Source organism: Fusarium vanettenii (genome assembly GCF_000151355.1).
Source record: "Fusarium vanettenii 77-13-4 chromosome 10 genomic scaffold NECHAsca_14_chr10_3_0, whole genome shotgun sequence".
NCBI classification, from domain to species: domain Eukaryota; kingdom Fungi; phylum Ascomycota; class Sordariomycetes; order Hypocreales; family Nectriaceae; genus Fusarium; species Fusarium vanettenii.
This window is the reverse complement of record NW_003315871.1, coordinates 726,479-753,283: the sequence shown is the minus strand read 5'-3', so window position 1 is coordinate 753,283 and position 26,805 is coordinate 726,479. Positions and strand designations below refer to the sequence as shown.

The 26,805-nt window shown below is 52.1% G+C and overlaps 12 protein-coding genes across 12 annotated transcripts; 3 read left to right on the top strand and 9 right to left on the bottom strand.

The window, feature by feature from the left end:
* Positions 1 to 678: 678 nt before the first annotated feature.
* NECHADRAFT_50834 (uncharacterized protein) lies at positions 679 to 2,513 on the bottom strand (the record flags this gene model as incomplete). The annotated part of the gene is made up of 2 exons (XM_003047616.1): positions 679 to 2,348; positions 2,396 to 2,513. 2 exons carry the CDS (start codon positions 2,511 to 2,513, stop codon positions 679 to 681), a joined length of 1,788 nt encoding a protein of 595 aa, XP_003047662.1.
* A 3,306-nt stretch (positions 2,514 to 5,819) lies between these two features.
* Positions 5,820 to 8,009, top strand: NECHADRAFT_96949 (uncharacterized protein; the record flags this gene model as incomplete). Its single annotated transcript, XM_003047783.1, has 1 exon — positions 5,820 to 8,009. One exon carries the CDS (start codon positions 5,820 to 5,822, stop codon positions 8,007 to 8,009), a length of 2,190 nt encoding a protein of 729 aa, XP_003047829.1.
* A 48-nt stretch (positions 8,010 to 8,057) lies between these two features.
* Positions 8,058 to 9,665, bottom strand: NECHADRAFT_96948 (glycoside hydrolase family 32; the record flags this gene model as incomplete). The annotated part of the gene is made up of 2 exons (XM_003047615.1): positions 8,058 to 8,267; positions 8,310 to 9,665. The coding sequence occupies 2 exons, from the start codon at positions 9,663 to 9,665 to the stop codon at positions 8,058 to 8,060; spliced, it is 1,566 nt and encodes a 521-aa protein (XP_003047661.1).
* Positions 9,666 to 10,473: 808 nt separating this feature from the next.
* NECHADRAFT_96947 (uncharacterized protein) lies at positions 10,474 to 12,154 on the top strand (the record flags this gene model as incomplete). The annotated part of the gene is made up of 5 exons (XM_003047782.1): positions 10,474 to 10,582; positions 10,637 to 10,938; positions 10,991 to 11,740; positions 11,789 to 12,088; positions 12,122 to 12,154. 5 exons carry the CDS (start codon positions 10,474 to 10,476, stop codon positions 12,152 to 12,154), a joined length of 1,494 nt encoding a protein of 497 aa, XP_003047828.1.
* Positions 12,155 to 12,606: 452 nt separating this feature from the next.
* NECHADRAFT_86036 (uncharacterized protein) lies at positions 12,607 to 13,134 on the bottom strand (the record flags this gene model as incomplete). Its single annotated transcript, XM_003047614.1, has 1 exon — positions 12,607 to 13,134. The coding sequence occupies one exon, from the start codon at positions 13,132 to 13,134 to the stop codon at positions 12,607 to 12,609; it is 528 nt and encodes a 175-aa protein (XP_003047660.1).
* Positions 13,135 to 13,621: 487 nt separating this feature from the next.
* Positions 13,622 to 15,551, bottom strand: NECHADRAFT_50649 (uncharacterized protein; the record flags this gene model as incomplete). The annotated part of the gene is made up of 8 exons (XM_003047613.1): positions 13,622 to 13,883; positions 13,935 to 14,036; positions 14,086 to 14,395; positions 14,443 to 14,631; positions 14,681 to 15,040; positions 15,088 to 15,192; positions 15,239 to 15,396; positions 15,451 to 15,551. The coding sequence occupies 8 exons, from the start codon at positions 15,549 to 15,551 to the stop codon at positions 13,622 to 13,624; spliced, it is 1,587 nt and encodes a 528-aa protein (XP_003047659.1).
* Positions 15,552 to 16,367: 816 nt separating this feature from the next.
* Positions 16,368 to 17,398, bottom strand: NECHADRAFT_51004 (uncharacterized protein; the record flags this gene model as incomplete). The annotated part of the gene is made up of 2 exons (XM_003047612.1): positions 16,368 to 17,194; positions 17,245 to 17,398. 2 exons carry the CDS (start codon positions 17,396 to 17,398, stop codon positions 16,368 to 16,370), a joined length of 981 nt encoding a protein of 326 aa, XP_003047658.1.
* Positions 17,399 to 17,958: 560 nt separating this feature from the next.
* NECHADRAFT_96944 (uncharacterized protein) lies at positions 17,959 to 19,866 on the bottom strand (the record flags this gene model as incomplete). Its single annotated transcript, XM_003047611.1, has 4 exons — positions 17,959 to 19,291; positions 19,330 to 19,361; positions 19,422 to 19,689; positions 19,739 to 19,866. 4 exons carry the CDS (start codon positions 19,864 to 19,866, stop codon positions 17,959 to 17,961), a joined length of 1,761 nt encoding a protein of 586 aa, XP_003047657.1.
* Positions 19,867 to 20,741: 875 nt separating this feature from the next.
* Positions 20,742 to 21,164, top strand: NECHADRAFT_86032 (uncharacterized protein; the record flags this gene model as incomplete). The annotated part of the gene is made up of 3 exons (XM_003047781.1): positions 20,742 to 20,826; positions 20,886 to 20,989; positions 21,045 to 21,164. 3 exons carry the CDS (start codon positions 20,742 to 20,744, stop codon positions 21,162 to 21,164), a joined length of 309 nt encoding a protein of 102 aa, XP_003047827.1.
* Positions 21,165 to 21,625: 461 nt separating this feature from the next.
* On the bottom strand, positions 21,626 to 22,829 carry NECHADRAFT_86031 (uncharacterized protein; the record flags this gene model as incomplete). The annotated part of the gene is made up of 3 exons (XM_003047610.1): positions 21,626 to 21,651; positions 21,698 to 21,756; positions 21,802 to 22,829. 3 exons carry the CDS (start codon positions 22,827 to 22,829, stop codon positions 21,626 to 21,628), a joined length of 1,113 nt encoding a protein of 370 aa, XP_003047656.1.
* Positions 22,830 to 23,067: 238 nt separating this feature from the next.
* NECHADRAFT_72548 (uncharacterized protein) lies at positions 23,068 to 24,946 on the bottom strand. The gene is made up of 6 exons (XM_003047609.1): positions 24,836 to 24,946; positions 24,715 to 24,785; positions 24,535 to 24,665; positions 24,365 to 24,487; positions 23,466 to 24,315; positions 23,068 to 23,417 (listed from the first exon to the last, which is right to left on the bottom strand). Exons 1-6 carry the CDS (start codon positions 24,855 to 24,857, stop codon positions 23,187 to 23,189), a joined length of 1,428 nt encoding a protein of 475 aa, XP_003047655.1. The 5' UTR covers positions 24,858 to 24,946; the 3' UTR covers positions 23,068 to 23,186.
* A 734-nt stretch (positions 24,947 to 25,680) lies between these two features.
* On the bottom strand, positions 25,681 to 26,740 carry NECHADRAFT_73923 (uncharacterized protein). Its single transcript, XM_003047608.1, has 5 exons — positions 26,592 to 26,740; positions 26,525 to 26,543; positions 26,448 to 26,473; positions 26,262 to 26,403; positions 25,681 to 26,214 (listed from the first exon to the last, which is right to left on the bottom strand). Exons 4-5 carry the CDS (start codon positions 26,296 to 26,298, stop codon positions 25,778 to 25,780), a joined length of 474 nt encoding a protein of 157 aa, XP_003047654.1. The 5' UTR covers positions 26,299 to 26,403; positions 26,448 to 26,473; positions 26,525 to 26,543; positions 26,592 to 26,740; the 3' UTR covers positions 25,681 to 25,777.
* Between the last annotated feature and the right edge of the window lie 65 nt (positions 26,741 to 26,805).

Genomic DNA, 26,805 nt, shown 5'->3' with positions numbered 1-26,805 from the left:
TACGTCAGGAGATGATGCATCTCCCCTCGTCCCTCGAGTCATATCCTCGATAGCGTTACTCCTCGACAACGCCGTGCTCTTTGTCCATCCATGGCACATTGTGCGATCTCTCTTTTGCTCAGATGCTGGTCTCCTTTATGCTGAACAAAGGTACCCTTTTCACAAAGAACCCTTTTTTTTTTTCTCTCTGCTTCGCACAAATACTCAAAAACTGTTGTAGCCGCCCAACATGTTAACTATTTCCCGATAAAACAACTGTTCGAGAAGCATGGGCCATCCTGAATACGCCGTCCCAGTCTACCTGGGTATCCTTCTATTTCTGCTACTATTTTGGCTTACCGTACCTATTCTGTTCTTAACCCTCCTGTGGCTCAAGTTTCGTGTCGAGATGAGGAACTCTGAGTGGTTGGAAGATGGGTTGTTGCCTGAAGAGGATGAGGTACAGAGACAATATCACACTTTTGCCCAGGGATGGAAGGATGCTGGGTGAAGGGTGTGATGGTGACTGCCGTCTTCCGTGAGTGGCTTTATTTCCTTTCATCTATTTAGCATACTAACCAATGGGGACCAGGCATTATGAGGAAGCGTCTCGACTATCTTCGAACTGGGAACACTTTCACACCTTCTTCTGGGTGATAATTTGTAAGATCAAATACAGAGTACGTATACTTCGTCTATTTACATTGTCAACAGGACCATGGCAACACCCACAACAGCAGAAAACAGCGACACCTTGGAACTGCTGGCCGCATTCTCTCCGCTACCGCTACCTCCACTACCTCCGCTGCTTCCGGAACCCGACTCGGCCTCCTCCTCCTGGTCTTCCTCCTCAGAAGCGCTAGTCTCGTTCGTCGTCACCACACGCTCTTCCAGCTTGGCGTCCAGGGGGTTATACGCGTCGAGGTACTGAATGAGCACCTCATCCTGGCTATCCAGAGTAGCCAGGTTCTTGTTGGGTGTGGCAATAAAATTGTCACCGCCTCCAGCCAGGAAATCAAGCGTGACGACACGGTAGTCGGTCTCGTTCTCGAAAGCCTTGCCGTCGAGGGTGAGGCTGATGAGCTTGGAGCCATTGTTGTTCTCAGGGTTATACTCGATCTTGAGACCCTTGGAAACCTGGAACCACGAGGTGATGGGCTTCTTGTTGTTCAGGTTGAAGCGGGACACGGCGCCTTCAAATAGCTCCTCCAGCTCGGCTCCGGTAAAAGTGAGCTCGACGATGGCGTTGCCAAAGGGGAACGAGGTGAGGACTTCGCCACGGGTGATGTCGCCCTGGTCGATGGTGGCGCGGACACCACCGGCGTTGACAAAGGCAAGAGCAGGCTTATCATCCTCGCTGCGGCTCTGGTTAAGACGGTACTCGAGCATGGCGTCGGCCATGACCTGGCCGAGAAGGCAGTCTCCCTTCTGGCACTGGGTCTGGTCGAGCTCAGCCTTGGTATTACCAACCTTTTCAGCAGCAAACTCCTCAAACGGTCCACGCCAGGCCTTGACCTTCTTCTCAAAGTCCTCATCCACGTCGGTCTTGTTATCCATGTGAATGGGGCCTCCGTGGTAGGCAAGGGCCTTGCCGTCCTTGTCAAAGGTCAGATCAATGTAGCCGAGGTACTCGCCCCATCGGTACGCAGTCACGATAAAGACCTCGTCACCGTTGATGTTCTCAACAATGGTAGGGTACTTGCCCTCGGCGTTCTTCATCTCTCCAAGGGGAGTGTGGCTGTGGCCGCCGATGATGAGTGAGATGCCCTCGGTCTTGGCGGCGAGCTCCTTGTCGACGTCGTAGCCAATGTGGGTGAGGGCGACGATGCGCTTGATGTCGGTGTTGTTGCGAATCTCGTAGACGGACTTTTGGACCTCCTCGATGGGGTCAAGGAAGGTGGTCAGGTTGCCGACACTCGAGATACCGGGGGTGGTGTCGGTTGTGACGCCAATGACAGCCAGATCATGTTCCTCAAAGATGTGGTAGTTCTTGATAGTCTTGTTCAAGTTCTCGTACTCGCTCTTGACATTGCAAGAAATGACAGGGAAAGTCAAGTTCTTGAGGAACTCCCCAAGCTCCTCATCACCACCATCCCACTCGTGGTTGCCAAGCGTCATGGCGTCAAACTCGAGGTCGTTGAGGGTCTCGGCGATCTTCTCAGGTCCGTAGAAGGAGTAGAAGAGGGTTCCCTGGAACTCGTCACCGGCATTGAGCCAGAGGTTGTCCGGGTACTCCTCACGAAGGCCATCGACGGTGTGCTTGATGCGAGCGTAGCCACCATAGCAGCCCTTCTTGGGATCGACGCAGTCGGTGCCCGAAGAGGAGAACTCGTCGAGATGGGCGTGGACATCATTGACGTGGAAGAAGGCTTATCTGTTAGCTAGGTAGCTACTAAATGTGTCAATTGAGACGTACACATGTTGTAGTTGCCATCGTCATCGACAAAGCGCTTGACTAAACGCTTGCTGTAGAGGACATCCTCAGCCAAAGCCGAGCTCGCCAAAGCGAGGGCACCAAGAGCAAAGACCTTCATGATTGGGATGGCGACGATTGCTGAGTAGGATTGGAAAATCAGAAGGGATCATCGCTGACTTTAAACTGCACCGAGTAACCCTGGAAGTGGGCATGACGATCCTCTCTCTGACCGAGACAGGGTACACAGAGAGATGCATCGCCAAGACACACGTGGGGATGGTGACTGGCTGGTCGCGATAGCAGGGATGAGAAGGAGCGGATGTCTATACAAAAGAGGAAGGTTTTTGAAGCTCAGTTGGAGAATTGATTTGTTGTTAGGTAGCCAAGACATCTATCTCTGTTGATTCAAGAGAGCTCAAAATGTGGCTGGAGAGAAGCTCAACACGCCTCATCACATCCAGCAATTGCCCCGAACTTTTACTGATAACCTCTAACATTAACCTTGTTTTTAAGCACGTGGAGTTAGAGCCGATAATCGGATGAAAAAAGCCAAGATGAACTTTTGTAGTCGACGGACATTTCTCCATTTCCCATTCCCATCACCGAGCTTATCAATGTACCCCAGTGCAGCGCGCCAATCTAGATAGCGACCGCGGCAACGTGAGCATTCCCAGATGCCTGTTTCGGCAAGCGTCTAAACTTTCGAGACAGGGGTGGCTGCGTTTCATAGTGTGGTAATTGTTGGTTAATTGAATTCGGTGAGATATTGTTGGTTATTGAGTTGGGGGATCCAAGCGAGGGTTTATTTGGGTGTGTGATTGTTTTTGGCCACCCTGTATCAGACGGAGCTCGCCGAGATTCGAGGTGTTGTCTGTAATCTACTGTGTGTCTTGGTATCTGAACCTGTCTCATTATAGTATGGCTTCTTGCATCTTTCTCATTTCTCTCATATTCCCCAAAATTACAGCTACCCTGGCCAAGGATGATGTTGTGATGAGCCGATAGCGCAAAGTCACCTTGGCCGCCGGCGGGACAATAGAAGTTCGTCTACGGAGTACTCCGCAGTCCTTCTCATATTCTTGATCAATACCAAGTCTAATGATAGGCTGATATTACCTAGGAAATGATACAATGTTTCTTATGTTTATGAATATTTTTATATACCCATTTGAGTACTTAGGATGGTTCTCTTTGGCCGCTTGCCTCAACATCGTGGACCCCGGATGGATTGAGTTGAGAGTTGGAATGCATAATTTGACTTTGACACAACAAAAGTATACTAATGCACAGCACCGTAGGCAGCATCATATCAGAGTCAGTGACATCCATTACATATCCCCAACATTCATGCATGCATCTCCGTGGGTGCCGCAGCTGTCATCACTCACGCCAGCCACACTTATGCACGTCCATCTTATCAATCAGAGTATAGACATGGGCACTGGAGAACTTGAGCATGTGATACATTACCGCAAATGAGCTTTTGTCTATTCGTTGATTCGTTATTCGTAGCCCTGCACCCGATCCGCTGCAGACAGCATCAGTGATCGGCCGTGGAACCAGGTTCAACACTGGCTTATATCCGTCCCTGGCTCCATGTTCCTCATTGATGGCTGTCCGATAAGTCAGTCCAAACTCATCAGCGTCCATCCTTCGAAGCTCGTTTGGCCTACATGATTCTCAGTCGCCAATTTTTGTTCGAGTCTCCTGAGTTTGGACCTCACAAGATTGGTGCTGTTATTAGCGCGACTCTTCAATTCTTTGAAGATGCCGCCTCGCTTGTGCCGTTCTTGGCCTTTTCATAGCAACCGGGACATTCCATAGGAAGAAGAATGACCTCGCGAGGTGTTCTTTTCTTGCAGAGACGGCTGTTGTTTCCATACGGGCAGAGCACGGGAGAGCCTGTTTTGGTGTATTCCCAGCTGCAATCTTCATGGTGGCAGCTGTGAAGCTCAAGTGTTTCGGTGCACATCTTGGCTGTCGTGAATTATTGTCGTGATGTGACAATGTGATGTTGAGAGATGGATGCTGGATGCACTTCACAAATCAGGAAGAGATGGGATTTTATGTTGTTGTTATGAAAAGAATTTGCTATCGTATCTACAGGCAACAGATATTTATTCCTCTTGACTCATTAACCAAACGTTAATTTCTATCATGTTGTTCAGTTTGTTGATTATGCACGTTTGAAGTTATTCAGACCGTTGAGCAAACGGTAAATAAAGAGGGTCTGTTCGCCTACCGAACGGTAGATAAGCGGCGTTTAATTTTATACTCGGACCTGAAGCTATTCAGGACACGGCTAAACACCAGCTGGGACCGTGACTAATTAGACTCTAAACGATCAAAATTGTACTGTAACCGAAAAGCGTTTGACTAGACCTGGATCTAACATGACCAACCACAATCACGAACACTCACCGAAACCCCCAAATCTAGAATCTCGCTTTCGAAAAGAAAACGTCAGCAGCAAAGCCACAAAAGACGGCATTTCGAAAAGATGAGGTCATGGCTTCCGAGCATACGTCATTTCAGTAATCAAATCAGACTTTCAGGGTCGTTCCTCCGCCCTTCCTTTGCCAAGACTCGGCGGCAACGGGATCGGGGGCGCACAACCATCCCACTCCAACTCCCGAAACCACGGAGCCGGAAGAGATCTTGGGGGGGGGTCTGTAAGCAAGTTCTTTTGCCTAGGGCAGGGTCGAGAACTTTGTGGCGGACCACGTATCGGCATAGCCTTTGTGCCATGGCGTCTTGGTGCGGCGAGGCGGCGCGAGCACATGGGCTTTTTACATGAACCGGTCTCAACTCTAATAAACGGTCCCCGGACGAACCATGGACGAATCTGATCTTGAGGCATCAAAAAGGGTCGGTTTGAGCCTCGCCATCTTCAAACAAGGTGCCCCAAGCACGGTCTCCCCCCCCTGGTGGAAAGTCGGGGAGAGTCTCAGCCCGAACAAGTCTCAGCCTCCCCCGTCATCCGGATGGCTACCTAAATTGCGCGCGTGCCCTGGCTGAGAGATGAAGCCCTCGAGAGTTCATTCTCAGAGAGCATCTTAAACTTGACTTTGAGGCTGACGACATCACCTTTGCCTCATCTGGTCCCAGCATCCAATCTAGCACAGCCTCACTCACCGAGAAAGCTATATTCACCGACCTTACCTCGTGGGTTTAGCTGAGACACAGGCTGGCATGACTGGGCTTGCTTTCTGACCTGCAGCAACTAACACAGCACGGAAAACGCAACAAGCAAAAGAAGCAACAACAAAAAGAAAGCGGGGAGAGGGAACAAGAGCCAACCAAGATTCACCAACTTCCCAACCGCACGCACACCACCACACACAATTCTCAACTGAATGGACATGGCCAACAAGGACCCGGACTCCCCCTGAACTCCCTTCCTTCCTTCCTTCTTCCCTCACAAATGGAAATCATCACGCCCCAGGACTATCAGAACAACGCCCGGAAGCGACAGCGCCGGAGCCTGCGGCCTTGCGACGCTTGTCGGAAGCGCAAGACTCGCTGCGTCACAAAGGACGGTGACGGCGACTGCGTCCACTGCCAGCTGAGGGCCACGCCCTGCACCTTCCAGCACGACCCCCCGGAGCGACAGATCACCAGCGCGAGCGGGAGCAGCATCCAGGGGAGCAGCGCCGGTCCTCACAGCGGGGATGAGCCCGGTCCGGCTGATGAGCAGCAACTCCCACAGAGCCAGCAGCTGCCGAGTCACCCGGCCGCCGTCCAGGGCCACCACCAGGTGGTCCGCAAGGAGTCTCGGGACGATGCCGTGTCCGTCCAGTCGGTCCCACCGTTCCTGTCTCCCGCCGAGACGCGAGCATCGGCCGACAGCGGCCACCCCATCGCCCCGGCCTCGGTCATGGTTCCTGAGCTTGTCGAGTTGGGGCCTCTAGATCGCACCATGGGGTGCTCATCCACGCGCTTCGCTGAGCTGTACGGTCTGGGGAGCGACATGGAGCCTATACTGATGCGTCACCGCCCCTACGACCATAGGACTCACGAGTTTAGCCTCGAGACGCATGCTATACGTCGTGTGCTGGAGAGGGATGACGGCCAGGAGTATCCCCTGACCTTTCACATAGCCCGCGACGAAAAGGCCATCGAGGGTGACCCGACCTTTTCCCAGGTTGACGCAATAGAGGCTTGCGTACGTCCTCATGGCCCCAGCCTCGTAGAGCTGTTCTGGCGGCATGTCCAGCCATGCTATCCCATACTATCCAAGGATCCCTTCACCCTGGCATACTGCCAGTCTTATCGTCGCATCCCTGCAGCCCTCCTCGGGGCTGTCTATCTCTCTGCTATCCGCTGGTGGACCTACGACCCGGAGCTCTCCATCCGGACGCCCCCGGATGCCGCCCTTCTCCGACGGATGCTGCGGACTGCCATCCCGGCCTCGTATCATCGCCCCAAGCTCAGCTCCATCCAGGCTGCCTTGCTGCTCCTCCAGTGCCAGCCCGAAGACCCCCTCAACCCTGACCACACTTTCCAATGGGGTCTTACATGCCAGGCCCTTGCCATCGGCCAGTGTCTGGGGCTTCACCTCGACGCCAGCAACTGGACGATTCCTCAGTGGGAGCGCAACGTCCGCAAGCGTCTAAGTTGGGCGCTATTTATGCAAGATCGCTGGACTGCTCTAGCTTACGGGCGTCCTGTGCACATTCACGACGATGACTGGACAGTTGGTGACCTCACGACTGCCGACTTTTCAGATTTTGAGAGTGAAGGCCAGACAACGGCGTCGAGTTCCGGCTCTGATGATGACCGAAGATCTATTGCTTCCACGGGAAAGACGCAGTATATACAGATGGTGCGGTTGACGCAGATTCTCTCAGTCGTCTACTCCAATTTCTACACTGCCAGGACATGTCGAGAGCAGGACACTTTTATCCTCTTTGAAAAGGCCCGGCCGCTCTTTGAGATGCTGACGAGCTGGTACCACAGCATCCCGCCTTCGCTGCAGATGAATGTCATCTACCAGCGCAAGCTATGCTTTCATGGTTATCTTCACTTCTCCTACTACGGAGTTGTAATGACCCTCCTCCGCCGCCTAATTCGATCTACTGCGCTACCACCACGGTGCACCGACGATCGAGTCCTTTCAGATATCCGTCAGATAGCCCTCCAGACTGCTCAAAACGCCATCAGTTTCGTCACAAGCCTAAGACCCGATCATCTCGAGGCCTTTTGGTACTTCACATCGCCCTACCTCTTCTCGCTCCTTGGCTCCTTTACCACTCTCCTCCTTGTCACCTCTCTATCATCCCAGGAGCGTCATTTCTGGCAAGAAACCCTCAACTCGTACCTCTGGAATCTCCGGATGATGAGCAAGAGCCATGAGCCAATGCAATACGCCGTGAACCGTCTCGAAGGCGCAATCTTGCGAGGTTTGGAGCACGCACTCGCTGTCAACCTCAACGAACCCCTCAACGACAAGGTTAGCCCCATGATGGGCAACTACGCCCCAGATATATACGAATTCACCGACTTTGGTGACTGGGATCTGGCCGCAGGCGGAAACGGGGCGTATGACCTCCTCAGCGGCTTAGTGATGCAGCCGAACCCGAACCCCATGATGCCGCGAGAGGACCTGGGGTGAAAAACAAAGGTAGTAGTCGAAAAATATTGGCTGCAATGTTAATGATGTTTACTCGGCGTCCTCGAGACCGTTGTCCGACTCGACTGATAGGTCTTTGAGTCCCATGGAGTGTCGCATACACATGTCGACAATGTCAACCATGCCATCCTCCACAAACCACCCGAACCGGCGGACGCCCTCTCGGCTATTCTCCGTCCAAGATGCAGGTATGGGGAGGCGAAAGCTCAAAGCTCGCCCTCCGCAGAAAGCTTCCACTAGCTGACCTCGCAAAAAGAGAAAGACGCCGTCGACGAGACTGACACTCTCGTGTCGCACCAGCTCGGGCCCGTCGATAGGTCTAGGGAGGTGGAGGCGATACTGGTCCGCCCAAAAGTCATCGAGGGGAGGAAAATCTGTAATCAGAGAAACAGAAAACAAGCCGTTTCCCGAGGGACTAAACTGCAGCCTGTGCCCCTTTCCAGAGCCGTCAGTCTGAAGCATGACACCGAAGCTGTGAGCATCACAAGCCGCAACTTTAAAGTCCACCATGAGATCTCTCCTCCACTCCGCAGAGCCTAGCTCTGGAAAGTGCGTGGCCGTCGATCCTAGGGAGCAGAGGTATAGGTTTGGAGCTGCGTTGCTGGGGGACACGGGTCTTGATGTCTGCCAGATGTAGCTCCTAAACTCTTGCGAGGCGTCTATGCGGAGACAGGCGTTTGTGTCTGCCCACATGACCCTGGTGACGCCGAGATCACCTCCCCAGAGCCATTTGTTCTCGTCGTCGACATAGTCCCCGATCCAGCCGAAGCAGACCCTCTTGTCTGGGTTGCCCGCTTTGGGACATGACTTGGCCGCGTACCAGCGTCGACCGTCGAGGCGACCGTGGGAACCGTCTCGTGGAACACGGAACGGTCCCCGGGGTGTGTCGGCGATGCGGTATACGGTGCCGGCGTTGGGGGCGTGGAACCGCGAGTACACGAGGTACCATTTGCCATTCGGCAGAGAGAAGAGCTCTGGACATTCGGGGCAGAAGACGTCACTGGGCGCGTATAGTGGCTCTGGAGCTACAGTCCAGGCTTCAAGATCAGGAGACGTGAGCAAGGCAATGCACCCGCGACTCCAGTATGGACCGCTGGAGAGACGAGTACCCACGAGCATCCAGTATCGACCTTCACCCCGGTTGTACATGACAAAAGGGTCGCGAAAGTCAATTTCCTCGAACCGTGTGAGCCCCTCGCCGAGAATGGTTATAGGCTTCGCAGGCCTCTGGAATCTCGAGCCGTGTCGATCCGTCGCCTTTATCCGAAGTATCGTCTGTCGGCCGTTTTGAGATAAATTGTAGCCAGTATAAAATATGTTCATATTCTCGTCCGGACCGAGTATGGCAGAGCCCGTCCAGGCTCCGTCGGCGTCATCATCGAGATCAGACTCCCCAGGCGACAGGACAAATTCCGGGTCCCTCGTCCATTCGACAAGGTTTGTTGATCGCAGCCGTGACCATGATGATCTTAGACGCTCGGGGTGATGTCTTGTCGAAGGAGGTGTTGTAAGGTGAAAGGCGTGGTACGTGTCGTCGACGAGAAGAGGGATGACATCGGCAGAGGCTTCAGTAGATGAAGGTCGAGAGTAGGGACAAGTCTCTGGAGGAGGAGTCGGGACAGGAAGGATGGACCGCATACTCGGGACTTTTGTTGGGTTGTCTCAGGGATAAAAAGAGTCAAGCAAGGGTGTCTTGTCGCTAGATAATGTGTAATGTCTTGTGCATATCAACAAAGAAAGTATAACAAAGCTGCTTCAGTCAAGTTTATATTTCGATCATCCTTTCACTTACTACGTCCAATTTTATCTTTGCCCGCCTTCTTCATGCCCAACCTCGTGCCATCTCCAAAAAGGCAAAAAGGTGTAGTTTCGTTTCGTCTCTCTCCTTTTCCCGGAGCAAACTCCAAAACGAACCTTTGGAGAAAAAGCACAAACCAAGGATCCCCCCGGCCGACGGCATCTCACGTGTGGTCTCGATCGTCAGCTCATCTCCCTTCCAGCCACGGCGCGGCGTTCCCCAAGGAGCAAGGCGTATCCCTGAATCCGGGTTCCGTGCGACGAAGCCGTCGAAACTCTATTGTGACAACCCCGGCATGCCCAGGCCAACGAGAGCGAGGCGGGCGGGGGGACAAGAGCAAGACGCCGCAGGTTGGGCATGACAAGAAGGCAGAGGAAAAAGACGGCTACTCACGAGGGGGGACCCTGAGGATTGGGGATTGGAGAGAAATGTTATCTCTTCATCCTGTGGTATTGCGGGCGGCTCAACAACTCCATTTGATATTGAATGCCGGAGCTTCAACCCCCAATCTTACGCCGACATCCTGGACACTTTTCCAAGTGCCGGCCTTTTTTCTGATCCAGATTCCAGACCGTTTGAACTAGTTTGGGTCCTTCAGCCCTGTATTCGCGAGTCTCGGGCCCGAGTGAGCTCCCCACCGCCCCGGACATGTTCAAGATACAACACCCGTACGTCTGGCTTTTCTGCGGCTTCGCAGCTATCGGAGCATGCCTCTACGGCTATGATGGCGTCTACTTCAACGGTACTAGTACGCTTGGTATGTGATGCATCTTTGTGGTGTTGAAAGTGGTAGAATGTCTCATGGGTGTAGATGTCTTCATCCGCCACTTCGGCCACCGCAATGCCGACGGCGATTACGAAATCTCCCCTGCCAGCCTAGCTGTCATGACGTCCATGATCAACGTCGGCGAACTAGTCGGCTCGCTGGCTGCTGCACCGCTGAACGACCTGTTCGGCCGAAAGGGGGCCTTTGGATCGGGCACCTTGGCCATTATCATCGGCGTTGTCATGCAGCTCTCCACCACATCTAGCAAGGCCCTCATGACTGCCGGAAGAGCTGTACTAGGCTTCGGAGTGGGTAACTTCTCGGCCACGTCGCCGCTATACATGGGCGTAGGTTGAACCACCCCTGAACACCAAGCCCGGGGACTTGACGCTTGTATAGGAAATCGCACCAGAATCCCTCCGCAGCCCACTCCTCATGTGCTGGCAACTCACCCTATCCATCTCGCAGATCATAGCCGCCGCCATAAACCGCGGCGTAGTTGACAACCAGACCACCTTTGCCTACCGCTTCCCAATCGGCTTCCAGCTCATCTTCCCCCTTGTAATCGTCCTCGGAATAGCATGGGTCCCCGAATCCCCGCGCTGGCTCCTCCGCCGCGGCCGTCCCGATGACGCCGACAGGTCGCTGCGCCTTCTTCATCACGAAGACAAGGCTTACAACCCGATGCCAGTGATGCGTTCCATACAGGAGGATCTCGAGAGGGAACGTGCGAGCGAGACCGAGGGAGCATGGATACAGCTCCTTACGGATCCTATAGAGAGACGCAAGGTGGTGTATAGTGCGGGAGCGTTGGTTGCGCAGCAAATCAACGGCATCCAATGGTTTTATTACTTTGGCACTGTCTTTTCCAAAGCCATTGGGCTAAAGGATCCCTTTCTCATGACTCTGATTGTCTTTATCATTCAGGTTTTTGTCGTCTTGGCAGCTGTGTTGCTGGCTAACAAGCTTCCTCGACGGCCATTGTTGATGATTACAACGGGTATCATGACTGTTTCCATCTTTGTTGTTGGCTGCTTGGGTATCCCTGGTGGAAACCCCAGCGAGACTATCGGTAAGGTCATTATCAGTTTTGTTATTATTGAGATTGTAGCTTTCAACTTTGCCTGGGGACCCCTTGGCTGGACTATTGTAAGTGGACACCTTTCTCTACCTACACTCCTATCTAATCCATGATAGGCATCTGAAATGGCCGTCGGTCGGAACCGCAACAAGATCTACGCCGTAGCCGTCGCTGCCTTCTGGGTGACCGTTTGGGTGACCGTCTTTACACTCCCATACCTCTACTACTCGGCGAACCTCGGACCTAAGACTGGTTTTGTGTACACGGGACTATGTTTCGTTACTTGGGCCTACGTCTACTTCTGCGTTGGAGAAGTGACGGGTCGCAGTATCGAGGAGATCAATGGCTTCTTCCGTGATGGTATCCCTGCGAGGCACTGGAAGCAACAGCCGCACAGGGGTGAGGCAGCGCACGAGGTAAGGGGGAGTAATGGGACTAGTATAGTCGAGGTTGATGGCGATACCAAGGCGCCGAGTGCATGAGCGATGATTATTGAGATATTGATACCCAGATTGATACTCTTGTTGTATTCGGCGTTTGATACGAGGCAATATTGGATGTACGAACTTGGCTATTTGATGATACATGACTTGAATCTTAGCATGATGATTGAATAAAAAGTTAGAGGCGATCACCTCGAAGCTCTGTTTGATTTATATGTTTCTCGTCCTAATTTTGTGTGTAATTGCAGAAACGCTGATGAGGATATGCTTGACCGAGACGACACCTGTAGCAAGGAAGAAGGACACTCTGATGTGGATTTCCAATTATTCTCAGCCTATGATTACTATTTGAAGTGAAATGGAAGAAATTATGACAATGATTTGCAAATGATCGCCCCAGGGATGTGTCAATAGCCAAGTTGATGTATCAGATATCCGCTCTATCAATAATGACAACTCGCTACTTGATCATTTAAATAGTGGGCTCTAAACTATCTAACTCTCGTCTGCATGACATAAGCACGATGTGGAACCAATCTCTCCTGTCCATTACACATGACCTTGACGTTTGCGTTAAAGTAGGTCGGTTGACGGTGTTGAGGAACCCATCCAACGTTTGGTCTGAAGCGTGGCACCGGTGGTGTTCGCTGCTGAGGAGGGGATGGTAGAGGTGGGAGATGCTGTTCTAGGCCAAAGAGAGGTTCTAATGGTTCGGGTTCGTAGCTGGATAACTCCCAGTTTGGTCGGAAGTTTCCCATGCTACTCCTTGTGAAGCTCATTGGGTACCCTGAGCTACCCATCCACGCATCTCTTGCATTGGTGGCATATGGAGAGGGACTTGAGGTGATGTTAGGTTGTGGCTGAGTGAAGTTTGAAGAATGAAGGGATTGTGAAGGAGCTTCTGAAGATTGAAGGGCATGTGGTCCTCGGTTCAATAACAAAGCTGGGTTGATGGTCTGTGGTTGCTGTTGAGCACGAGGCTGCGAAAATGCGCCAGCGCAATATCGAGTAGATGCCATTATTACGTATGCTGTCTCTTGAATGATGTTTCACGTTCCTCGTTGCCTCGGATACCATAATCTTCTATATAACCGTCGAGACAGGCTCTCATTCTGTTTAGCTGAGACTCTTACATCCCCTACCACCCCTCGCCACCCGTTCCTTTTAATAGACGAAACATACAAAGAACATACGGATCAGGCTTGAAGAAGTTGCTATAACAGGCTTGTGCTGACGGCTGTACCTTGCAGGTGCGTCTTGTTCTTTGTTCACTCGACAGGGATATCTGCACCACCCGCATATTCAAGGGTACTTTTAATAGATCAAACCACGAACAGGTTGCGTCCAAGCTCTTGAAATGGCTTACATCATTGGAGCTATGTAAGGGGTATCCTTGATAGGTGACAGTAGCTTCAACTCCAACAATGGCCACGACGCAACACAACTCCAACATCCACACAACCATTACACTTCACACCAGACTCCAATCCCACACAGTCGACCTTCTTAGACTCTCTCTTCAGAGTGCTCAATCGCAGAGCCCTTTGAAGCCGTCTTGACGAAATCGTCGTGCTCGCTAGGCGCCCGATCATGAACGTAGCCAAACATGACATCCATCTCGTCGAGAGTCTTGCCCTTGGTCTCGGGGAGGAAGAAGAAGGCCCAGATGGCGGCGATGATCATCCAGCACGCAAAGAAGAACCAGGTTCCGTAGCCGAAGGACTTGAAGATGTAGGGGAGGGCCTTGGTGATGGCGAATTGGGTGACCCTGGAGACAGTGTAAGTAATTGTCAAGATTGAGGATTTTGGGAGATCTTACCATTGGATGCAGGCGGCCCATGTTCCGGTCAAGTTTCGCAGGGCACCGGGGAAGATCTCGGCAGAAACGATCCAGGGGATACCGTTGAGACCGAAGGACCAGCTGAGCAGGGTTAGAAACGGCTCGAGGTGGAAAGGGGGTCAATCCTTACAAGACGGAGTAGATCATGATCATGGCTGTGGCAGCCTTGCCACCAGCAGCCGTAGAGGGAGAAAGCTCTCTTCCTTCGGCAATGATGCTAGCAGGGTGGCCAATCTTGACGTACGCACCCACGATCCACAGGCAGGTAGAGCACATGGCGGATGAGATGATTGTGGGATTGCGTCGTCCCCACATGTCGATGAGGGCACCATAGAAGATGATGGAAGCAACGGCCTTGACGAGACCGTAGATACCAGTGTACAGAGCTACATCGCTAATGCCGAGGGAACCAAAGAGGGTGGGAGAGTAGTAGTTGATGGCTGTCTCGTGTTAGTCTATGCAAATTCGCAGGCATCATCAAACTTACCGGCAGCACCAGACATGTTCTGTAGAGCAAAGGAGCAGAAGACGAGGAGAACACGGTTCCACATGCCCTTGCGAGACAGCTCATACAGAGCACCACGGAAGAAGGCCCAAGAACCGGAGCCATACTTGCCAGCGATGATGGCTTCATCAGCCAGACGGCTTCGGATCATGTCGAGATCCTCCTGAAGATCTACTATATGTCAATACTTGTCTCTGTATGCTACTGTTGATCCACTTACACTTGTGATCACGCGAAAGCTTTCGCAGACTCTCGAGCGCCTGAGTAGCCTCCTCCTCACGATCCTTGCGCATCAACCATAGTGGACTCTCATGGAGGAAGAATCCACCACCCAAGAGGATACCCGCGGGAATAATCTGCACAGCCATCGGGACACGCCAGCTCGTAGCGCTGAGAGGATCCATATTCTGGTTGATACCATAGTTGATCCAGAAACCGACGAGAGAACCGATCTGGTATGCGACTTCGAAGAGACCAGTTAGGATACCGCGGATTGAGACGATGGAGAGCTCGGCGATGTAACTCGGGACGGTGGCTGTGATGGCACCGCAGGCGATTCCGGTAAGAGCACGGCCAGCATCTGAAACTGTTAGATGGTGTTGACAAATCAATGGGATGAATACTCACAGATATAAGAGAGTTGATGAGTAGCAGCCGTCATGAGGATGGCACCAATGAGAAAGACGACAACATTGCCCTGCAGTGCCCACTTGCGACCGACCTTTTCAGTGACTGACAACATTAGTCTTGTGTATCCAACTTTTACAATGAGTCATACCCAGGAAGCAAATGATAGCACCAAAGAAGGCACCGGCCTGAAAGGTCGCGGTAATGTTGCTAGAAATATCCGCAGATTCGTCCGGGCTGATCTTAAAGTCACGCTTGAAGCTATCACGGGCAATGGTTGTGCCGACAAAAGCAGAGTCATAACCGAACCTACAACAGTTAGATACGGAGACAAAAAAAAGTTTCACCATAGATGTTACTCACAGCAGTGATCCAGTAGCGATGACAGCGGCTTCAGTGTAGAGACGCCAGTTATACACCTCCTTCGGCGTAGGCCGATCCTCGACAGCGCGAAAGCCACCCATTGTGAGTACGTGAGGTTGATGAACAACAAATTTGTAAAAACTCAATTATTGAACGGGACGATCCCTGCTCATGCTCTGATAAGAAAGAAACCAATTACCCCCCCCGCGGGGAGGCTAGACATATTTATCCCAAGTTCTCCATGACCTTGTTTTTCTGGGAAACGAACCATGACCGGGGTAAAAAGCGGGGGAAAAGAGAACCAAAGGAATCATCCCCAGACTTTTCGGTGAAAGCCCGTGTGCGTCAAAAGTTGGAGAAACTGATAGGCTCCACTGAGAAGGGGGCAGTTTGGGAAATCTGGGGATTGTCACGAGGGGTGGAGAGTCATGCCAGAGTTTAGGAACCAAAGTTGTATCCATGGCATAACATCCGAGTAGCGAGAGCCGAGGCGAGCGAGGGAAGCGATTGGAGGGATTGGGGTGTGCGGGGGAGTCAAAGTGTGTTGCGTTCGGGTTAGCTTGGGCCGATGATCGGATATTCTGACTCGGGAATGGTTTTTCTTCAGTCTGGTCAGATCAGATGGAGCAGGGATGTTTGATCATGTTGATGCTCGAGTTCCTAAAGGATCCGAGGTAATGGTATCATGATGTCAAGGAGGACCGGTTGGCACGTAATGTGAGAGAGTGGTGTTTCTCATGACAACACTCCAAGGCACTGTCAGGGAGCTCAATTGAGGGCTCAGCTAGCTCACAGCGACTAGTTATTATCTTCCACAAGACGTAGTCACACAATTGAAAACCACAAGTTCATTTCATGCTCATAATTTCCATTGCATTCATGTACTCTATACCAAGTCTATCAACCCACACACTGCCTTAAGCATCAATCCCCCTCTTCCCAATACTCTTCTCAACAACAGCAAGCGGCTCTACAACCTTGAGAATCCACTCCTGCTTGCTCTCATCACTATACTTGGGATACGGGCGTCTGCAGTGACAGCTCTCAAGAGGATACCCCCTCAGCTTGGCCACAACCCACTTTGTACCGTTGATGCCTCCCTTGGCGAATCCCCATTCCATCTTGGCCAGACGGAGCTGTGCGGCCTCGGCTTCTTGCGTCTTGCCGGCCTTGTAGAGGTCAAAGATCTGTGTGCAGACCTTGGGGTACAGGTTTGCGACGCCCGTGATGGTTCCTGTGGCTCCCACGGCCATGGCGGGGACGAGCCAATCGCTCTGTCCGGCGAGAGCTGTAAACTCTTCGGGCTTGTACTGAGCAGCCACACGAGCGACCTTGGCGATACCTCCACATGTCAGCTTCACGCCGACAATGTTGGGGTGCTGTCCAAGGCGCTCCAGCATCTCCGAGTTGACGTCGAGTCCAGCGACGACACCGGGAAAGTTGTAAATGACAACGGGCACAGGGCTCGCGTCGGCCAGCTCCTCAAAAAAGTCCACGATAGCATCTTGCGTCATGGCAAAGTGGAAGTAGCTGGGTGTCAGGACAAGGACAAAGTCGGCGCCTGCATCCTTGGCAAGCTGTGTCTCGTTGATGACTTCTCGGGTGCATTGCGACGAGGTGCCGAGTGTGATGGTGATGTTGGGACGACCGGCAAGGGTCGCAATCTCTCGAGTCGTTCGTACCAATTGCGACTTTTCGGCCGCTGTGAGGGTCACGGCCTCGCCGTTGGTGCCAGCAATGACGACTACCAGACTGTTAGCGATGAATTGAGTGAGGCTCGTCAGGTTCACGAACTACCGTCAAGACCAGAGTTCACAAGGAACTCAATGTGCTTCTTCTGAAGATCCCAGTCAATCTCCTGGTTCGCATCATTGGCAAACCAAGTAAGACAAGGAACGTGAATTCCAGGAGGAAAGGGCTTGCCCTTTGTCGTCGCAATTGAACCCATTTTGATCGAGTTTGATGTGAGTTTGAAAGAAGAAACCAACTCCGTAGGATGCAGACGAAGAGTAAAGTAAAAGAAAAAGTTGCCTTGGGGACCAGAAACAAAGACTTGGTTTCCTGCGTGGGACTAACAGCGACTTATTCGTGTCATGCTCAATCCCGCCCCCACGGAGTCTCCAGCGGCGTCTCCATCAAGCTCAAACGACGTCATGCCACGTCTCGAGGCAACAACAGCAACATGTCTCGCGAGCTGTCGTACCGGTGAAGCTCTAACCTCCGGCAATGGCTTCATGCGGGGAAGTTGGGGGATAGCATGTCAACCGCATCCGATCGGCACCAAGAGTGTGTGTGGGGCGTCGAGCCGACCACCAGGCAGGGGTCTTTGGAAGCGATCGAAGCTGTACCTCGTGCCTTGAAAGACTAAAGCCGACCGGACCGGGTCATCGGTATTGTCGATGTGGATTCTGGGGTGGGCTCTAGGGTGATGCTCTGCCGGTTGACATGGCGAGTGGCTCCTCGGAACAAAGACCATGCAGCTGAACCGTTGTTGCATGCGTCATGAGCTCAGACGATGGCAAAGCACGAGTTGAAGACGGCATGCATGACGGCTCGGATATCCATTCGCACCTTGCCCGCTTCCTGCCGGGCCTGAACCTCTTCGAGAACCTGGGCAGTGATGCGAGCGTTGGTAGCCACCTTTTCCATCTTGAGAATCTGCGTCTTGATCCACACCTTTTCGTTTGGATCCTGCTCCTCGACGCCTAGCATCAGCAGAGGCCAGAGCATGTTGACCGGTAGGATATCCTCGGGTTCCAGGTCTTCCACAATCTGACGAGCCAACTTCCGAATCTGATCCAGCGCCTCGGACGCCTCCTTTGTCAGGGGGAGAGTCTTGTAAGCGACGCGGTGTAAGTGGACCTTGCTGGCGTGAAAGTTGGCGAGATATGTGCGGAAAGCCCTCGTGATTACAAAAGCCAAGTGTTTCGAGACGTGCGGCTCCGTCAGCTTCCCTGCAACTGCATAGTCCATCAGCGGAGGACGCTGCTCGTACAGGGTCCGCAGGTCAGCTGCAATCACGGCTCCGATGTTCATGACCTCTATCTCATCCTCGACAGTACCCCTCGAACGATGCCAAGGATCGATCTTTGAGATTCTCCCCATGAAGCTCTGCACCTTTTGATAAAAGACGACACCAGGTTGGTACAACACTTGGAAGAGGACATCCTCAATGTCGTCGGCGCCATCGGGCCTGGAAACATCGTCGACTTCCCCGTCAAGACTTGCAGGTGACGCTTCCACAAGCAAAATCTCATCGTCCTTTGTCAAGAACAGACCGTCGCCACCCGCCGATACCGCTCGTCCGTCCAAAAGTCGAATCCATAGGAGCAACTGCTTTTCGTTCGATGTCAAGGTGCCTTTATTGCTTGCTTGAAACAAGATATATGCCCGCTTGAGGTTGGAGTGCGCCGCGTCGAGACGACTTTCGAGAATATCGATATAACCGAGGAAGAATAGAGCTGCAAGGAGGTATTCGCGTGCAGTGCTGTGCTCCGTCATGAGGGAGCCATCACGACTAGCAACCTCTGCTACAGCATGCTCATAGTGACCTTGGTCGTTTGTGTTCCACGTTCCATCTTTCCGAGAGAGCAATAGGTTCGAAAAAGCAAGTATCGCGTGTCGAACCATTGGGGAGACCTTGGCCATTTCAACAACAGCCTGCCGCATTGAAACCCACTTCTTCTGTGTCTCGACTTCTGCAATAATAGGGGGATTGACAGAACTGGCGAAAAAGTCCATCAACTTGTCGCTCCCAGTTCCTTGAGGCAAGGGCGCTTTGTCTGGACTGTCGTTGCTTTGTGTGACGGATGACCCCGGAAAGGGGTTTGCAAATGTTGTCCTGTCCGGAAAGGTGATTTGTGAATGTGCAGCCTATACCAAGTTACTAGATGTCCATTGGCCTTCTTCACCTGTAGACCTACCAGCATATGCGCCTCGAGCCCTGGATTTGGATTCATATCTGGAGACACTTGCTGCCAGAAGTCGCCCGAGTCCCACATGAAGCTCGCGTAGTCAAACACTTCATCCACAGCATGTGCAGGCTGAAATACCGAGGCTCCTGGTGATGCATCTGTCGCAGGCGAGAGGTTTTGATCAGGTTGCTGGTTGCCCACGTCGTTGTTTGCCTGCCTCCTTTGAGCCGTAGATCGTTGCTGAGGTCGCCACTTGCACTCAAAGTTGAGTCTCTCGCAATGGGAGCACCGCGGCCTCTGCTCGTCACACTTGACCTTTCTCCTCCTAACGCAACTGTCAGTTTACAATCTGCATTGATTGAGTCTATACGCACTTGCACGTCAAGCATCCCTCGCGCGAGCGGAGATGCCTCCTCGGCCGGGGAGGCGACGCGGCATAATCCTGAGGGGTCATTCCGCTTGGAATCCGGGGGATCAGCGGCCTTGACCCATTTGATTCCATGATGATCAGTAGCGCAACGCGGATTGAGCAACTGTCGAGATGTTGGAGTCTGGGCTCATGGTGAAGGAGCTCCAATATTACCCCGTCACCTGACAGCCCCGGCTCCGGCTGAACATTTTGCGGGGCATGGGGCATCCAGAATGGGAAAGAAGATGGCACCGGTTGTCGAGGTAACTCTTACCCCGGTCCGGGAGCCTTGATGGACGTGAAGAGATTATTCAAACTGCTTCTAGACTATTAAAAATATTTAATATTCCATGAGCATATTCCCTCATCTCTTACCCTACGTTTAGCCTGTAAACTGGCTGACAATCCATTGACCGCCATCCAGTTCTCATGAGGTCTCGGCCATGCGACATGAGCCGCTAATCATGCACGCTTAAAGCCGGGAATTCGGGGTAGGTTTGGCAGGGCCCAGGCCATCGGTATCCTCATGTTGGACCTTTTACAGTTATCTATTCCAGCCTCATCCAACTTGCTCTTTGGGCAATGGGCACACACCAATTGATTCAGGACGCTTCCATGCTTATGATACCTTGTGTATTAATTCGGAATAGTGTTAGGGCTCACCTGCTCAATAACTGTTCCCCTAAGCTACGCTCACCGTCGTGGCCTCTCATAACTGGTGTTCACGATGACACAGGTGCGACCAACTGCTTGCCAAATAGACCACAAATTCCCTTCATCGCTCTATTTTGTGAAATCGGTGACGTAAGGCCATGAATCACGGAGAGTAGGAATGCCTCCAGGCAACTAGCAGCTCATTCTTAGTCCGCATCCTGTCCCTCACTCCCATCCATCAATACCTACATCAACACACCTGAAGCCCTACAGCATCTTTACAACGCGAAATCCTACTCCAAAGAACAGTCAAAATGCCTTCTCGTGAAGTCGTACAGCATTTCGAGGACATTGCCAAAGAAGCCACGGGTGAAGGGCCAATCCAAGAGATTACAACTGGTTCGTTCCCTCGTTCTTGGCGCCCTGCGAGTCTCGACAAGTGCTAATACACGGAAAAGAAACACCACAAGGCCTGATAACCAAGCACAAGTGCCTCGCAGCTAGGCCGAACGCGCAGTCATGTCCACAGCACTATGACGATGGGCGACTCCAGGCCAACCAGGTACACCAGTCCTCCCAACACATGCAAAACAAAAAACCTGACAATATGGAAATAGAATCGAGTTCAAAGCACGGGCGCTCGCACTCCATTCTCCATCGCTGCCGAGATCGAAGCGCAGGTGGCCGCCACCAAGGCCAGACGAGAATCTGAGGCCAAGGCGAAAAATGAGACATAGTCAATTCAGTAAACGGGAGTTGAAAGAGATGGCATCGAGATTAGTTTTATAAACAAATCCGTGTCCGCATACCTGCTCTGAAGAAGTGTAGCCGGAAAGTGATCGTGTCCTAAATTCTTCTCTACTGATGTATAACCTACACCTCGCACGAACAAGTTGGAATGATTCAAGGTCATCGGGTGGCCAAAGCCGATTTAAACTATTTTCTAGAAATGAATCATGGCTAGAGGTGTGTTTTTTGTTCTAATCACTACTTCGAACAGCCCATGAGACGATGGTGAATGAAAGATCAGGAAGAGTTTCACCCCACGAATAATAAACAGCAGAGATTCCGAGACTACGCATGCTCTATGAGTGTATTTTGAGCTTAACTTAAACAGATGAAAAGCAATTCAGAGGTAATCTGAGTAAAGGGAACCAATCATTTGGCAGTTGAGGGCATAGATGGCCAAATCCAACGATCATGAGGCTGCCCCAGCCAATACACCTATCATTCATCAGCAACAGATCAAAACCAAGGCCAATTAACTTACCTATCAAGGTGAAAACAGTCCAAATGACCCCTGTCTCGATCATCTTTGGTGGACAGAACCTATCTGCGTTAGCTCAAGCCGTCTGTCACATACATAGTACTCACAAAACACCCGGCAGCTCCAAGAGCCTCGTCCAGTATGACCATTGCACCAACGTGGCATATCCCATCAATAACGCTGCAGCCACTGCGCTTCCAATCCTCTTCACAGCCGCGCCCTTGTATACATTTCTCTTGACGCCTATTCTCGTCGTGCCGTCCGCTGCCACACTCGCACCCCAGCGCCGGGCCGCCTCGTATCTCCTCCCCTCGACCGGAAAAGCGTCGCCATAGCGCTTGTAAATGGGTACAAACCCAAGAATACATAGGCACATGACTCCCGGAATGCTCGAGACGTAGTTGATGTGGTCGTCCATGTACTCGCGAGCCGACATTTCGAATTTTGGGTACCGATGCCATGTCACTCCCGTAAAGATTGCCGAGATGATGAACATGAGCATTTCAGAAGCGACAGTAGCGATGTAAGAATCTGTAAAAGGAAACTCGACTCGGTTGTCCAGGCGGCGATTGATGATGGTTGTTTTGTCCCATTCGCGAGGGCGCTTTATTCCAACAAGACTGCGCAGAAGAGCCAAGACGATGAAATGAAAGCGGGGACGAGTCATGTAGACTGTAAAGATGTGAAGCATGTTGAGATGACCATAACCAGGCGTGTTGCCAATCATGCCAGCGATGATGGCGTTGGCTAGGAGTTGACAGGCAAATGTAACTGTCCATGCCACAATGATAGAGTTCTTTGTGCGTCGACCAAAATATCCTCGAGAGAGTTTGTATATCAAAGGGCGATATGCAAATAAGGGCACAAGAATACTAATGACACCCTCCGAAACACCAAAGAAGGTGAGGATATTGTCTCCGTTGGGACATGAATCCGTGACTCGGTCTGCATCTGGGGAGACGATCCACTCGAAGGGTATCGGAGGAAGATTGGACTTTGAGATGCCGCCGTATAAGCCCGTGTTGACTCCGATATAAGGTGCGATGGAAGAAGCGTTGAGGGATGAAATGTTCCCAACGGGAAATGCTCCATCGGGAAAGGTTTCCTGGGCCGGACGAGAGAAGAGGATACCCATTGTCGCGACTATGCTGGACAAAGCCACAAAGAAGAAGAATCCAAGAGCCCCAAGGCAACAGCACGGGACTTTCACTCTCTTTAAAGGCCCATTCTCTCGACTGCAAATAAGAAGCAATAATGCAATCAGGTCACCAACGGCGGTCACTGCGACCAATCAAGTCAAAGTACCTGAGATGGCGGCAAGGATGTGAATCCTACTGTGGGTCATTTCCGAGCTTCAAAGGCATGGATCGTATAGATCGTCTACATCCTAGCTGCACCTTGTCTCGGTTATTTTCCTTCTCTATAAGTCTATCATTCCTTCATATCAACAAGAAACTGCATCATCAATATTCATCTGATGAAAAAAGCACTTTTAATGACCTTGGGATAGGCAAACGACTGCCCACTTTCCGTGCCAAGCCCATCGTCGGGCACCAGTGTCGCCGCCGCCGCCCTCGAGGTTCCTAAGCTCCTCGTCCTTGCCCTCAGGGAGACCAACGACAACGTCGGCCTTGCAGGTTCGTAGAGATAGGACGTTGAGGCCTGAGGAGGGACCCATGGGGCCAAGAGCCTCGGTGAAGGGTGTGGTGGCCGGCCACCAGGCCTAATTATTTGTCAGCGTTGTACTTCTCAGTGGAGTGGAATAACTTACATCACCAGTCAGCTTTCGGTAGTTCAGGTCACCCTTAAAGATGATAAGCTCCGAAGGCTTGAGCTCCTCGTGCAGCTCAGGGTTCTCATGAGGCAGACGCCAGAAGCTACCGCCAGCAGTCCAGTATCGGTTAGGGCGGAGAATAAGCTGACCCTCAGAGTGGAATGTGGCCCACTCCTGAAAAAGGAGCTTGAGGTCTCCCTCGGCCTCGTCGGACAGAGGCTCAGGGGTCTTTCCCTGAAGCTCCTCATCCTCAGATGCAGTCTCGTACAGGGCACGAGGGTTGGCGATGGCGTTAAGGAGGCCGCTGAAATCGCTAGGCAGCACATCCGAAACGAACCAGGGGATGGACTTGGGTCGGAGGACGATCTGGGTAGCAAGGCCGGAAGAAAGCAGGTAGCCGGCCAAGATAAGGTCGACATACAGCTCAAAACCAGCATTATCAAGAACAAAGTCAACACGACGCTCCTTCTTGCCCTCAGCCTGAGCCTTCTTCAGAATCTCATACGCCTTGGGAAGATCATTAACCAGAATATTCTTTTCAGCCGCCTTACGAGCCTCAGCACCCTGCAGCTTCTGAATATCCTCGTAGGTCAGGTTTGTGAGCAGGGAAAGGTCGGTGGCGTTGCCCCAGAGGCAAATCTCAAACATTTCGGTGAAGAGGAGCCTCTCGGCGTTGGCGTCGTGGGTCGAGTCCTTGTCGGCGCGGAGCTGCTCGATAAACTGCCTGTACTTGCTGGCGAGCTCAAGGACGGCGGGACGTGACGATCGGAACGTGTCCATCTTTTGGCGGGCAAACATGTCGTAGTTTTTCCAGTGCTTGGTCAGGCGGAAGAAGGTGCTGATGCGTCTGTTGGGTGTAAGCATTGGTTCTGTTAGAAGCTTCTTGAGCTTCGTACCTATACATGTAGCACTCGGAGAAGAGCCACGGCACATCGTACCAGTGGGCATCAGGGCCTAGGGCCTCAACCTCCTTGTTGTATGCCGTAATCTCGTCTGTGAAGCCATCGTCGGGGATAGGACTATAGGGGTCAGCGTCGAGGTGTTCGACGGTGAGGGAATTCCGTACGTAAGCTTTCGGTCGTGCTCGACCTCGTACTTGAGGCCAGCCAGCTGCTCAATGATCTTCTTGCCCTCTGCGATGGCCTCGGGGTCGGTGGCCTTGGTGACAGCTCGATAAACGTCGTCAATGGATTGGGTCTAGTCGCGTCAACAGCTGGACTCAATTTAGCACATCCAGACTTCTCACCAGAATAACAGGCCATCGCTGTCGGACCGAGTCGCTAGCAAACGACTTGGGATCGCTGGTGACAGACACGGCTGTAATCAGGCAGTTAGTCGCAGCTCTACCAACGCTTCGAGACACTCACGGGTCTTGGTATCGTACTCCATCTTGAAAAGCTCTTACCGCGCAAAAGATGAGAAGAAAAAACGAAAGAAACACGGAAAATATGGCTGATCTTCCTCGAGGATCTTCAGGCAACTGGTGGCTTTAAGGGTTCCCCTCCAAAACTTCCCGCTCGAACATGGAGGGGCATCGAGGGGTACCTTGAGTGGGGCTTGTGGATAAAGGCATGACGTCAAGCCTCGTTAGGTGCGTTGATCTCGATACCGGCATTTTCTCGTTCATGAGGAGAGGAATTCTCATGAAGCTCGGCTTTTGAATGGGGGCAAGAGATTATGGCTTCAATTGTGTTCTTCTTCTTTGAGGAGGGTTACTGATCATGAACACTTCGCCTCCCAAGTTTGTACTCATGGAACACCAACTCAAGTTCCCCTGCATCACCAACCCAAAACATCTCCGAACCCCAGTAACCGCGCAAGACGCCGTGAACTGGAGAGCGTCCCACTCTATTTCCCTACGAGTCAAACCGCCATCCCTCGTCTTAACCAATCTGACAGCAGAACTAAGCCATCCGCTCTGGCTGGGCGCGCGGTTTTCTCTCAAGGATTGACGTCTCCCAGCCCCTGGCATTGCTAATAATCGCTCAGTCTGGAACGTTTGAACCTCATTCGTCTGGGGAGGACCTTGATGATGCGGTTCTGCTCTAGGCTTATCTCAGTCTGTTTCGGATTGAAGAAAGTAGTAAACCGAGCCGTGAGTCCGAGATTTGCGCCCTTGGCGGGTAAGCCGCGTTGATGTCTTAACTAAATCAGCCAAAACAGATGTATTGCTAGGTTAATCAGTATCTAGTTGTACATGGCGTGGGCTAAACAGTCAGCATAAAACTGACAAACATGTTCTGCTTGAACGTCAGCGGCATGTCTGATTCTCACCGACATTGCCGTCCTTTTCCTCCCTCAACACTTTCCTAGCTGGTCTTGGGAGCTTCCGATTGTCCGTCCTTCTTCTCCTGCTCCGACTCAGGTCGCTTCGTCAGAATCTCATCAATAACACCCAGCTCCAAGGCCTCATCTGGCGACAGGTACTTGTCTCGCTCCATCAAGTCATTAATCTCCTCGATCGTGTACTTGTCGTGACCCTTGGCCTTGTTGAGGTGGTACTGCATGATGTGGTTCGACTGCTCTCGTATCTTTTGGATCTGGTTCGCATAAATCAGGATATCCGAAGCTTGTCCTCGGGTTCCTCCCAATGGCTGGTGGATCATGATGGAACTATGCGGTAGCGAGAACCGCTTACCAGCTTCACCTCCCGCCAAGAGGATCGCGGCCATAGACGCGGCGCCACCAACACAGACCGTCGACACGGGGGATTTGATGTATGACATTGTATCGTAAATCGCCATTCCTACACCTGGTGAGCTTCGACCGGGGCGTGTATTCGAGCGATCGTACCTGACGTGACCGAGCCGCCGGGAGAGTTGATGTACATCGTGATGGGCTTATCGGGGGTATCGGACTCGAGCCATAGTAGCTGGGAGACTATGGAAGCGGACATATAATCGTTGATTTCGCCATTGAGACAGATGATGCGTTCCTACAAATGTAAGCTGGGACTCGACACGATGAACAGGACCTTACCTGTAGGAGCTTGGAAAAGATGTCCCCTGCAACCCATTAGCATCTCTAGCCGGTCGCGACAGTCGGAAAAAACGGACAGGTCTTTCTTCCAGCAGCCTGAGACCGTTAGACATGAGCAATCGCAAGTAACCGAGCTTGGCTCACCGATGATTCCTCAATGTAGGGCATGGGAATGTTGGCCATTGGGGGCGCCGATGGCGGCGCAGAAGAGCTAGAGAAGCCAAATGCCCTCACATGTTGCTGCGACACACCGCGAAGTACGCGCAACGTCCTAGGTCGTAGAAGCATTGTGGTAGAGGTCGAGGGAGTTGGTGATGGAAAGTCTAGGCAGGCGACCGGAATTGGTGGGGGAGCTAGA